At 30.1% G+C, this 14,331-nt stretch overlaps 2 protein-coding genes across 2 annotated transcripts in view; both read left to right on the top strand.

The window, feature by feature from the left end:
* Window positions 1–8,926: 8,926 nt before the first annotated feature.
* LOC113388946 lies at window positions 8,927–9,565 on the top strand. Its single transcript, XM_026626014.1, has one exon. The coding sequence runs from the start codon at window positions 8,927–8,929 to the stop codon at window positions 9,563–9,565; it is 639 nt and encodes a 212-aa protein (XP_026481799.1).
* A 1,566-nt stretch (window positions 9,566–11,131) lies between these two features.
* Window positions 11,132–14,331, top strand: part of LOC113388930 (ATP-dependent DNA helicase PIF1-like) — a 4,559-nt gene continuing 1,359 nt past the window's right edge. The window contains exon 1 of the mRNA XM_026626013.1: window positions 11,132–11,867. Within this exon, the coding sequence (XP_026481798.1) occupies window positions 11,132–11,867 (736 nt within the window). The remainder of the gene's footprint in view (window positions 11,868–14,331) is intronic.

Genomic DNA, 14,331 nt, shown 5'->3' with positions numbered 1-14,331 from the left:
TTTATGATTAATTTTAAATTCAATATGTCGCTTTTTTATTGTGATCTCTGATCTATAAGGTTTTGATGAAGTTTTGGTATCCGAAATAATTTGGTAAGCTAATCAAATAAATATAAATTGTAAATCTATTTATATAATTATTTTCATAAATTTTGACAAATGACATTTGACGATTTTCATGTCAACATTTATTCAAATTTATAAACATTGACTTTTAATTAGATTTAAAACTATAAATTGTAATTTTGAATATAGCATTTCATCTAATTTGGATATAAATGTTGGATATATCTATATATGTACATGTTTTTGAATTATATTTTCTGAACTGTCAATTTTTGTTTTTCAAAAATCATAAATCTTTTTTTCTCAAATTTTCCATAAATTATGACATTTGTCATTTTAGTGGTTTGTTTTTTTTTGGCCATTTTCTATCAAATTTTTTTGAAAATATTTATTTTACAATATTGTTTTGTATCTATAATTTGTTAGGCAATATTTCCTGTAACATAACTTGTAATAATTAATTTATTTGCGTCTTATTGAAGTAACTCGTTAAACATTTTTTTTTGTGACATGTCAAAATTTTGGTTATGATTATTTTTAAATTCAAGTGCCGCTTTTTTATTGTGATCTCTAATCTATAAGGTTTTAATGAAGTTTTGGTTTCCGAAATAATTTGGTAAGCTAATCAATTAAATCTAAATCATAAATCTATTTATATAATTATTTTCATAAATATTGACAGATGACATTTATTTTTTTTTCATGTCAACATGTATTTAAATTTTTAAGCATTGATTTTTAATTAGATTTAAAACTATAATCAGTGATTTTGTATGTAGCATTTCATCAAATTTGGATATAAATGTTGGATATTTCTATATATGTACATGTTTTTGAATTTTATTTTTTGAAATGTCAAATTTTTTTTCAAAAATTATATATCCAAATTTCCTTTAATTTTGACATTTGTCATTTTAGTGTTTTGTTTTTTTTTTTGGTCATTTTCTGTCAAAATTTTTAGAAATTTATAAAAATTATATATTTATGTTTCAAATTTACTTTTCAAAATTTCCTATAACCTAAGTTGGATATATATGCACACGATGAGCCATTAAAATTTAAAATCGGTCCAGTAGTTTGGGCGTCCATCGCGAACCAACATCGTGACACGAGATTTATATATATATAGATATATATATATATATATATATATATAATATTTGTATATGCATAGTTGCAACGGGCGTAGTTGCGTATTATGTATTTTTTACACTGGATTGCAAGTACAATAACCATTTTTTTAACCCGAAAGTAAATTTCTTATTGTGATGAAAGATCAATAGATAAACAATAGGAAAAATAAAAATACTAAATTGTTAATTGTACCATCTGCCACGAATAAATATTTTTAATTGTATATAGATATTTATATATAAAATATATAAAATTATATCTCTAGTAGCATTTATGTCTCAAAAAAATAATGGTGTTTATGAGCGAATAATTCAATTTTATTTTATTTATTTGTGAAAATAATTATAAATTAATCAATAAATAAACGTAACGGTCAATTAATATCAAAAGAATGAAATAAAACGTTTAGTTCGCGACGACACGATTTGCAGCCGCATCCGAATCGAAAGGGTTAATATAATTGAAAATCTAACTTTCTAGGGATGACTGTATATTATTAAATAGAAGTCAATAAAACATATTAAAAAAACTTACAATTCAAATGACAGATGAATACTACTCATTTGTCAAAACGAAGTTAAAACAGATTATGTGTTATTCTTTTAATTTTATATATTTTTAAATGTTAATAAGAATGCTTATTTTGATTTTATATGAGGTTTTTATTTAAATCTCAAGTGTTTGCTCACTGCCTTTTTGTATTCTTTTATCAAGAGCTTGAAATAATACTATTCTTATTGATTAAGGCTTGCTTATGAAAGAATAAATAAATAATTTTGTTTCAAAGGCTGTGCTGTGCAAGTACTTATTCGTTTAATGTGAATAATGTGTTACCAAAACATTTTCTAAATTATATTATTATTGCATTTAGGTTATTCAAATTAAGATTCTAAATTTGGAATTCATCGAAGGGGACACCATAGACATTTCTGTCTAATCACTTATTGCTAATTATAATAGTCAGCGATATGAATAAAAAAATTGGATTATAACACAGGTAGTAATTTTAGAAATCATATTCATAAAAATCTCAATTATGTGTACATACAAGTACAAGATCTTTTGAAACAAAGTTGTTTGAAAATTGCTTATAAAGCTCACATTTTGTTATGTGACATCCACATAAGTACAGTTTTAATAGATATGGAAGTAATCATTTCGTATATATACAGTACAATCTATTTACAATACAAATTTTTCATTACAATACTAGAATGAGTTTTGTAGTTTGGGTTTGACAAACGTCACAGTTCACACAAGAATGGAAAGTATCAGCAGTACGAACTTGCGTTTTATTACATAGGCATTCTATGCATAGAAAGAAGTTTTTCCAGCATTCCAATTAGCAATAAAAAATTAGAAAAGTTAAACATATTCCACATGGTAATAATGAAATTTTTACAGATTTTTCCTTGTGTTGTTCAGATACAAATGCTGTTATTTATCGGGTCTTTTTCAATTACTTTCCGAGCATACTATATACAAGTCAGGGTGATAACAATGATGCCAGTTATTTAGATACACGGTTGCAAAAAAGGAAAATCAAAATAAACTCATTGTACAATTTATTTACAGTACAAATTCTTCATTACAATGCTCGAACGATGGCAACAAATATCACAGAAGAATGGAAAGTATCAGCAGTACGAAATTGCATTATATTACATGATTTCATCATCCAAATAGGTCGAGCACAGAAAGAAGTTTTTCCAGCATTCCAATTTGCAATGAAAAAATTAAAATATTTTAACATATCCCACATACAGAATTTTCTTTATGTTGTTCAGATACTAATGCTGTTATTGATCGGGTCTTTTTCCAATTACTTCCCGAACATACTATTTACAAGTCATGGTGATAACAAAGATGCCACTAATTTGGATACACAATTGCAAAAAAAGAAAGTCTAAATAAACACATTGAAATTTATTGCAATATGAACTCATGTTAAAAATGTAAATATGTGAAAGCAAATTAAGAAAGAAAAAATGTCCATTTTCTATAGCTATATAACAATCCGGAGAACTCTCAGCATAAAACATTTCACGGAAAATAATTTTTAAATTGCAACTTACTGATAATAAGCTAAATTATAATCATTTAGAACTCCAAGATGGTTATTGATTTCATAATTAATAGAGAAAAATAATAAGATAAAGGGTATGGGCGTGTTTCCATACAGAATTGGCCCCACCCTGGTATTTAAATAATTTTGATGCCATTTTATAGGTATTTTTGAGAAAATCAGATATACCAAATTTCAAATCCGTAGCTCATCATTTGGCCGAGATATCAGTAAAAACATGTGAAAGTGGCCCCTTTTTTCAAACTCACTTTTTGTCGGAAATATGAGAGATATCGAAAAACTGTTAACGTCATTCTATTTATACTGATCTTGTCTATGTTGTTCATAACAAATAATGTAAAAAAAATATTTGGTAGTGCGAGAAAAAGTGAAAATAATTTTTTGTTTTGAATTTTCGGGTAGTGCAGTTGTTTGGACTAATTTTTAATTAGCATGATTAGAAAGGCTATTAATTTTCTTTTAGTGTGCAAAATTTGTTTTATTTCATGTGGTAGAACACATTCAAAGTAGGAAAACCTGAGCAAGTACACGCTCGCGCTCATATAGAACCCGTGTAAGTCGTCTCTCATTCGCAACGACTAGCAACCATTGCCCGCCGCGCGTCTTGATAAATTAAAACATTTTTAATAAAACACCAGATATATACATTTATATTTTAAATAATTATATATTTATATGTATATGTATAATAATAACTATATTTTTATATAATTAAATATTTATTATTTATATATTGCACAATATATTATATGATTTAATCATCATTAATAATTTATTAATTAATTATTACTTATTAATTATCTATTAATTATCATTTATTAATTATTAATACCACTAAATAAATAAAAAATGGATTGATAAAAAATATACATAATAATAGTATATCGGTATATGATTACTATTCATGCCACAGCAATGTATACAAATGCAAGTATACTAAGTTAGTCATAAATATATTAAATAATATCTTGAAGTTTTTTTTAAAATTAAATAATATATAAGAATATATTGAATAGAATATCTCAACCTATAAATACTCATAATAATTATTGAACTGCTGCATTATTGTAATATCATCCTTAATTGAAACGATATTTGAAATTTTGCGGCATTATAATTATATATTGTATTGTGGTAATAACTCAATTATATACTAATCAAGTTAAATTGAAATAACTAAAATATAAGAAAAGTGCAAAATCGACTGGTACAAAGGTGTAGAGCACACAAAAATTAAAAAAAGCATTATTTATTTAATAATTATCAAACTTCATGATTAGTTAAATTCCAAAATTATATTAATTTCATGCTGTCTGCATTTCGTTATCTTATGTATAGTCTTTGCGAGCAAAATTTCAAATATCGTTTTAATTAAGGATGATATTACAATAGTGCAGCAGTTCAATTATTATTATGAGTATTTATAGGTTGAGATATTCTATTCAATATATTCTTATATATTATTTAATTTAAAAAAAAACTTCAAGATATTATTTAATATATTTATGACTAACTTAGTATACTTGCATTTGTATACATGCTGTGCATGAATAGTAATCATATACCGATATACTATTATTAAGTATATTTTTTTCAATCCATTTTTAATTTATTTAGTGGTATTAATAATTAATAAATGATAATTATAGCTAATTAATAGTAATAATTAATTATAAATTATTAATGATGATTAAACCATATAATATATTGTGCAATATTAAATAATAATATTTAATTATATAAAAATATAGTTTATTATACATATACATAACATATATATTATTTAAAATATAAATGTATATATCTGGTGTTTTATTAAAATGTTTTAATTTATCAAGACGCGCGGCGGGCAATGGTTGCTAGTCGTTGCGAATGAGAGACGACTTACACGGGTTCTATATGAGCGCGAGCGTGTACTTGCTCAGGTTTTCCTACTTTGAATGTGTTCTACCACATGAAATAAAACAAATTTTGCACACTAAAAGAATTCAAACGCCTTTCTAATCATGCTAATTAAAAATTAGTCCAAACAACTGCACTACCCGAAAATTCAAAACAAAAAATTATTTTCACTTTTTCTCGCACTACCAATATTTTTTTTCACATTATTTGGTATGAACAACATAGACAAGATCAGTATAAATAGAATGACGTTAACAGTTTTTTTGATATCCCTCATATTTTCCGACAAAAAGTGAGTTTGAAAAAGGGGCCACTTTCACATGTTTTCACTGATATCTCGGCCAAATGATGAGCTACGGATTTGAAATTTGGTATATCGGATTTTTTCGAAAATACCTATAAAATGGCATCAAAATTATTTAAATACCAGGGTGGGGCCAATTCTGTATGGAAACACGCCCATACCCTTTAAACAATATTTGTTATTTGTTTATTGCTTATTAATTTATATACATTTATGTCATGGGATATTAAAGAAGAAATACTAATTTCATTGAGGAAGAAATTCGTCGACTACTAAATTATTTCAAACAAAATTCTTTGAACAATATTTGACGTTTCTGAAAATTCTTTAATGTTTCAATAAATTAATGTTTACATAGCTGATAAAAATTTTTATTAGTTGATTATATATTCAACGAAAATATTTATAACTATAATTAATATATATTGTTATAATAAAGATTGAGAAATATATATCGTTTTTGTATTATTTATCACCTAGAGACGCATTGTTATAGCTTTATATTGTCTTCATATTTAGTGTTTAACATTTAGCATAAATGCACAGTTTAATAAATTATAGAATCTATTATATTAAGTTGGTGACATACATTTTACATAAATGTAGTGTTATAAATTCCAAGCAACGAATTTTTTATTAATTATTTGTTTTATAATTTTTAACATTTTATTTAATTTAAGGGGGTATTCTACTGTAGAAGCATGAATTTTGCCCGGTTTTTGAAGCGCTGTATAAAGGAAACAAATGATATTTTTACTATCGATTTTTTTATCATTTGTTTATTGATATTTTATTATTACATAAAAAAAATTATTAAAGAAAAAAAATTAGAATTCACAAAGGTATGAGCAGTCAAAGTGGGAGCTCAAAAAAAAAGAGGGTCTCCTGGCGTGCATGATTCCAACCCCCCTGGTGATTCGAAACATAAAAAAAAGACGGATTCTTAATTATTATAGATGTCGCTATCGTATGAACCTTGGATAAGCCAAAAAAAAATTTTTTGTTTGAATGGCGGCAGTTTGAAAAAAAAATTTTTTTTTCATGTTTTTTTTAACAATTCCGAATTTTTTAAAAATACTAAATGAAAAGTTATAGTTTTGGTAGAGGTCCATGCGATAAAGCAATGTATAGAGAACATCCTCTCCAAATTTGAATTAAATCGGTTCATTAGAACTCGAGATAACCTTACCGCCAGCTCGAAAAAAGTAGTTCCGAGAAAAACGCGTTCAAAGTTTTGAGACTCGGTCGGACCCGAACCGAGGCCACGTCACTAAAACGGCTATAACTTAGGAAATAATAGTAATTTTGAAAAATCCTTTTAATGACATATTTTTGAATAACTAAACTTTGAAAATATGAAAAAAAATTTTTTTCGATTTTTTCAAAATTCTACAGTAGAATACCCCCTTAATGGAATTTTTTAATATATTTTAAGAATTAGAACAAGAAACAAGCTGAAAAAAATTAAAGTTTTGAGGAAAATTATGATTAAATTACACATTATAATTATAATACTTTAATATCATTTAATTTTAATTATTACTTTCTTATGTGCATCATATTTTCTCATATTAAATTTTTCCTATGTGTTTGCGTTATTTTTTAAGTTTTCTGTTTATACATATTTTTAAGCTTATGTTAATAATAAGTTAAATTTGAATGCAACGGTCATCAGTGCGAACATTGATGTATGAAGTTAGCTATGATATAAGTAATATTGGTTGATTAGTTAACATAAGGATTAATGCTTTGTTTGATTACTCTTCTTTTACCTATGGTTTGAAGCTTAATGCCGAATCAAAGTTATTGTGAAAGATAGTGAGAATACAGAGTTATTGAAGAAGTGTAGTGTTTTAGTGTGATTTAGGAGAATCACAAACTCGAATACAGAGTTATTAAAGATAGTATTTTAGTGTGATTCAGGAGAATCACAAACTCGAATACAAAGTTATTGAAGAGGTATAGTGTTTTAGTGTGATTTAGGAGAATCACAAACCCTATATACAGTAGTATCTATACTATATAAATCTGATACCAGCTGTTTACGATGCTGAGAAGAAATAGACCTGACATTGGTCGTCGAAGTCGATTAACACGCCTAAAACGTAATTTGCGTAATAACCGCACTGATGGGCAAGTTGGTGCAAATCGATCGCAACAGCAGCGAGCACGCGAAAATGAAACATCTCGAATTCGCAGAAGCAATGCTTCAGTCAACGTGTAGCGAGCAGCATTCTCTTATGATCCGGAAATAGATTACAGTGCCCACAAATTTGTAAAATTGGAGACATGTCGATCATTTGTCAGCACTTGAAAGCCTTAAAATACAATGGTGAATCTGCAGGACTATGTTGTGCTGGCGGTAAGGTGAAGTTGCCACAATTGGTACCACCACCTGATCCATTACACTCACAAATTTTTGGAATGACCAATGACTTTAAACACTTCTTATCCAACATCCAGAAATATAATAATTGCTTCCAAATGACATCTTTTGGAGCAACGCATATAGTACAGAACAATTTCATGCCGAAGTTCAAGGTAATATATCATAATGTTTCTAATGTTAATTTGTATTTGTATCAAAAATAAATTGAAAATGTCATAAAAAATTACAAGGTGCAAGGACAAAATCATCACCTATTGGGGGCACTGCTGCCATTACCAGATGCAGATCATCAATTTCTACAAATTTATTTCCTAGGCAATCAGGGCGCTGAAGTTGATACGCGTTGTACTCCTAATGCATCAGTAAAGCCATCCGTTGTCCAACAACTGCAAACGTTTCTTCATCGCAACAATCGTTTAGTGAATTTATTCAAAGTGGCACTTAATCGAATGCCATCAGACAGCCATAATATTGTAATAAGAGCTGACAAAACACCTGCTGGTGAGCATGCAGAAAGATTTAATTCACCAACATTTGATGAGGTGGCTATAGTCGTTGTTGGAGAAAATATGCAATCAAGAGATATTGTGCTTCATCGCCGAAACAATGAATTAAGGCGAGTGTCCGAAACTCATAGGTCTTATGAATGATGCTTTACAATATCCGTTAATTTTCTGGCAGGGAGAAGATGGCTACCACTTTAGTGTCAAAATGGTTAATCCAATAACATGCAATTATAAACATAATTAAATAATATATTTTAACTCAATATGTATATTATTATTTGTGATTTTAGATGCTGAAACCAATAAAAAAGTTAGCGCTATGAATTTTTATTCATACAGGCTGATGATCCGTGATGGTGAAATAAACCACATTTTGATGTGTCAACGACTTTTTCAACAGTTCGCTGTTGACATGTATGTCAAAATTGAGGCTGAGCGATTAACATACATCCGCTTAAACCAACAGCACCTTTGATCTGAAGAAATACATCCATCTTGATGCTATTATTGCCGATGGTAATGCAAACAATGTGGGTAAAATGACAATTTTGCCGTCTACCTACATTGGAAGCCCGCGCCACATGCACGAATACGCACAAGATGCAATGACATACGTTAGAAAATATGGTCGCCCTGATCTATTCATTACATTTACATGTAACCCGCAATCGATAGAAATTAAGAAAGAATTGATACACGACCAAACACCAGGATATAGACATGATATTACCAGAGTTTTTAAACAAAAATTGAAATCTTTGTTGAATTTCATAATAAAGCATCATGTATGTGCCCAAGTACGTTGCTGGATGTACTCTGTTGAGTGGCAAAAGCGTGGTCTTCCACATGCGCACATCTTAGTCTGGTTAATTGACAAAATGAGGCCAGAAGATATTGATTCAGTCATATCAGCAGAGATTCCTAATAAAAATGTCGATCAAAATTTGCTTGCAATAATTACTAAACATATGATACATGGACCTTGCGGAGTTTTCAACAATAACTCGACCTGTATGACTGACGGCAAGTGCTCTAAACGATACCCAAGAAATCTAACTGCTGAAACCATTAATGGAAATGACGGTTATCCGCTGTATCGTAGGCAATCAGTTGCGGATGGTGGGCAATATGTAGTTGTGAAGGTAAAAGGACGAAATTTATATGTTGACAACCGATAGATTGTGCCGTACTCCCCGATATTATCCAAAACTTTTCAAGTACACATAGAATTTTGTAACTCTGTCAAGTCAATAAAATATATATGCAAATATATTAACAAAGGTAGTGACATGGCCATGTACGCTGTTGCTAAAACAAATGATGAAGTTTCTGAGTATCAGATGGATCGCTATGTAAGTAGCAATGAAGCAATTTGGAGAATTTTTTCTTTCCCAATACATGAAAGACACTCTTCTGTAGTCCATTTGGCAGTCCATTTAGAAAATGGACAAAGTGTAACCCCGTTAATACTGTTGATAGAGCGGCGCATCCACCTCCAACAACATTAACAAGTTTCTTTTCAATTTGTCAAAGAGATGATTTTGCCCGTACTTTGATGTATGCTGATATGCCGCGCTATTACACATGGAACGCATCATCAAAGTCGTTTCAACATCGTAAAAAAGGAACACCGGTTGAGGGATATCCAAATATATTTGCTACAGATGCTATAGGGCGCATTTATACAGTACATCCAAATAATGATGAATGTTACTACCTTAGGTTATTCCTGGTTAATGTTCCTGGACCGACATCATTTCAACAATTGAAAACAGTTGATGGACATATTTGTGCGACTTACCGTGAAGCATGTCACATGCTGCAGTTGCTCGAAGACGATTCGCATTGGGATAATACGCTCAAGGATGCCATAATATCATCATTTCCGCATCAAGTGCGTGCATTGTTTGCGATTATAATTTCAACATGTTTTTCCTCAAATCCGAAAAATTTGAAGATGACATGTCTGAGGATATTTTACATAGTTTACATAAATTACTGCAGAAATTTATAATAAAACTTTGATCATGATAGAGGATATGTGTTTATTGATGGCGAATAAAATATTATCATGTTTGGGCCTGACAGAACTAAACCGTTGTGTACAAGATTTACCATGAGTTAAGAAGGGAGCAACAGTATGATATTAAAACATAGACCGAAATAGTTCGCACAACTGTTTCAAAGTTGAATGATCATCAAAGGATTGTATATGATGATTTGATACAAGCTGTGAACTGTGGATCTGGAGAGATTTTTTTTCTTGATGCTCCTGGTGGTACTGGAAAAACATTCCTGTTATCATTGCTATTGGCAAAGATCAGATCGCAAAATGACGTAGCTCCAGCATTGACATGATCAGGAATAGCAGCAACATTGTTAGAAGGTGGACGAACTGCACATTCAGCATTGAAGTTACCTCTTAATATGCAAATCAATGAAACACCAGTTTGCAACATCAGAAAAACTAGCGCCACGGTCAAGATACTTCAGACATGCAAATTGATTATCTGGGACGAATGTACAATGGCCCACAAGAGGTCACTGGAAGCACTGGACAAAACATTGAAATATTTACATGACAATCAAAATATTTTTGGTCGAGCAATGATTTTGTTGTCAGGTGATTTTCGCCAAACTCTTCCAGTGATACCGCGATCAACTGTTGCTGACGAACTAAACGCAAGCCTAAAATCATTAAATTTGTGGCGTTAATAACAAAGAAACTCCAGTTAACAACGAACATGCGAGTGGTTTTGCAACAAGATGAAACAGCAAAAGTGTTTTCAAAGCAGTTACTAAATATTGGAAATGGTAATGTCGCAGTTGATGCCTCGAACGGGTTAATAACATTTCCCGCAGATTTTTGCAGTTTTACAAACACAAAGGAGGGGCTTAGTCAATGCGTATTCTCAGATATAAACCAACAATTTTACGATCTCAATTGGCTGAGCGAACGAACAATATTGGCGGCGAAAAACAAAGATGTCGATGATCTCAATGCAACAATACAAAGTTTACTTCCAGGGGAATGCTTTACTTATAAATCTGTAGACACAGCTACAAATCAGGATGACATACTCAACTATCCTACAGAATTTTTAAATTCATTAGAATTGCCTGGGCTGCCACCACATAATTTAAAATTGAAAGTAGGATCACTTGTCATCATGCTACGTAATTTAAATCAGCCCATACTATGCAATGGAACAAGATTGGTTGTGAAAAAGCTAATAAATAATGTAATTGTGGCAAAAATCATTAAAGGAAAATACAAGGGACAAAATGTATTGATCCCGCGAATTCCTATGATCCCAACGGATTTACCATTTGATTTCAGGCGTTTACAATTTCCAATACGCCTCGCTTTTGCAATGAGCATCAATAAATCGCAAGGACAGTCGCTGCAGGTTTGCGGTATCAACTTAGAGTTTCCATGTTTCGCACACGGCCAATCATACGTTGCGTGTTTGCGCGTCGGTAAACCATCATCCTTATTCATTTACGCACCGCAAAAAAGACCAAAAATATTTTCTATAAAAAAGCTTTATATTGATTCCAAAACATTCGATTCATAAGCAAATGTATAAAATATTTTATATATGAAATATAAAAAAATAGGTATTTTAAGAATTAAAATATAGTATATATGGAAGCTTTGCATTAATTCTATTCATAACCAAATGTGTTAATTATTTCATGTGCAAGATTTAATTAAATTTTATTAATGATTATTTATGTGAAACGAAGTTCACCGGGTCAGCTAGTCATTAATAAATACTCACAATACCATCAATTTAACTATAAGTATATATTTACCAAACTCTGTTTCGTTGCCTCAGTTCCGAGGAATTCTTCCAAATCACTCAATATGTCATCATTTGCCACAGGACTTGCAATCTAAAAAAACGTCACAATTATCTGCACTATCCTCGTTTCTTCGTTTTGGTTTGTTGACCACTAAATTAAGCAATTCAGTACTCCGCTGCAATTGCATTTGGATCTTCGAAATACTCTTTGTGGTTTCCTCTTTATTTTTGTAATACTTCTTCTCACATCCTCCTTATGACCTTCGTAATTTATATTTACATTTCATTAGTAGCAAAGCAACTTACCTATTAGCTGCTGCAATTGCATGTTCATCTTCTCTGTGCTCCTTGTTCTGTCCTCTTTTCTCTTCATCTGTTTTTGAGAATCTGCATTTGTTAAACTTTTTTATTATTTTCGTAACATATATTTACATTACATTATATTATTATCAACTTACAAATTATCTGCTGATCTTGAATATCCGACCTTTGTTCTCCTTCACACTGCTCCCAGCTGCTTCATAATTCCCACAAGTAGGTGATTCTTAAATTTATTATTATGTATTACTTATGTTCATTCTTAAATTTATTATGTGTTTTCATTCAATACTTACAAGAATTAATCATCAATCTTTTGGCAGTGGGTCTAAGTGTGTTCTGTAGTAATAGTGAATCTTGAAAACCTAAAATATATTTTTAGATAAATTAGTATAAATTAACACTGGATTTACTTAATATTTTATTTACTTCTGTGTCGTCGATAAATCTCTGGTGTATTAGTAACACATAGTACCTCAAGTGGTGTTTCAATTCTTGTTCGATCACGTCTCTAAATAATCTTCAATTCTATATCCGATGTGATGTCAGAGTGGTTATGGGCCTTCTTTACTTTCTTCATTGCCAACTGAAATACATCTGCTTACACATATATTACATTATATTTTCTTGATACATTTATTATTAATTACTCCACTTTGCTCACCGGTCAATGCGAAAATACGCACAACTGAACTCCCGAAATTCCTTGAACTAAATTTACAAACTCTTGAACTAAATATGCATACACTTGAAATAATCCTGAAAAAATCTGTTAAGTCGATTTACATATTTCAATGATCTTTTAGCTTGGTGTTCTAACCAACTCTTTAGTGATGATGAATATCACTTCGTGGTCTCAGTGTTGACACCAAGTGTTATTTGTTCTTGGAACAAGAACGGTGCAATTAATATTTGCAGAGATTTCAGACATAGTTAATGTAATATTAAATGAACAACTTTAATTGACAATATTTTCTTACAAAGAAAATTCTCAACATTATGAATACATATGATTTAAATTGTATACTATATTATAATCAAACAATCATAATTTCAAAACTTGTTCAAAATTTGTTGCAAAACTCGTTCAGACATTTTACTAATACCAGTGTTTCTGTTAGGTATTTTTTACCCTACAGTGTTAGTAATGTCTTCAAACGGATTTTAAGTTGAACATAATTGTGTCACACATTTTACACATTTCGGAAGTCAATGATGGTAGATTTGCATCTAAGACGCTCATTGCCATCCTTATTGATTCTTCAACCTCGACAAACCGCTTCACCATGGAGTTCCATTGTGTTTTCAATATCTTGAATCAATTTCTGCAATTTTTTCACATCCAGTAACATTCCTTCGGAAGTGGCTAACACTTTTCTTCACTAGTAGGTCGATCTCACTTCTTTATCAATCATTCACTATTAAATTGAGAAAATGAAAATAACAAATGGTACATATAATTATAAGATAAATAAAAACAACCTGTAAGTAAGCCACAATTTTTTAATCTAAATATTATAAAGTCCTTCCTTCTCGGTACAATCGCTCAAGAAAAGAAGTTCGTCGAGCCTTTTTGGCGATATGGATCTTCCCATTGTTTCAGAGGATCCAAAGAAAGTGGGGAAACCTGTGTAGATAAATAATGGCTTATTTCATCCTTATTTTCAAACTGTGATGAGAACTGGTTTACATCGCTTTTCGTGTGAGCTAATTTCTTTGGTGGCTCCAAAAATCGTAAGTTGTTTTCAAGAGGAATCGCTGTCATCACGGTATGAGAACAACATTCTCAAAAAGTCTTCGTTTCACAATGATGCATG

This window comes from Ctenocephalides felis, unplaced genomic scaffold (assembly GCF_003426905.1).
Source record: "Ctenocephalides felis isolate EL2017-DRISC unplaced genomic scaffold, ASM342690v1 CF-g0.4_SCAFFOLD_00845, whole genome shotgun sequence".
NCBI classification, from domain to species: Eukaryota; Metazoa; Arthropoda; class Insecta; order Siphonaptera; family Pulicidae; genus Ctenocephalides; species Ctenocephalides felis.
Note: the sequence above shows the minus strand (reverse complement) of the source record. Positions and strands in the feature narration are given on the sequence as shown.

Excerpts from the sequence above, each read along its gene's own strand:
- LOC113388946 (XM_026626014.1), top strand. The coding sequence starts at position 8,927 with ATGACAATTTTGCCGTCTACCTACATTGGAAGCCCGCGCCACATGCAC.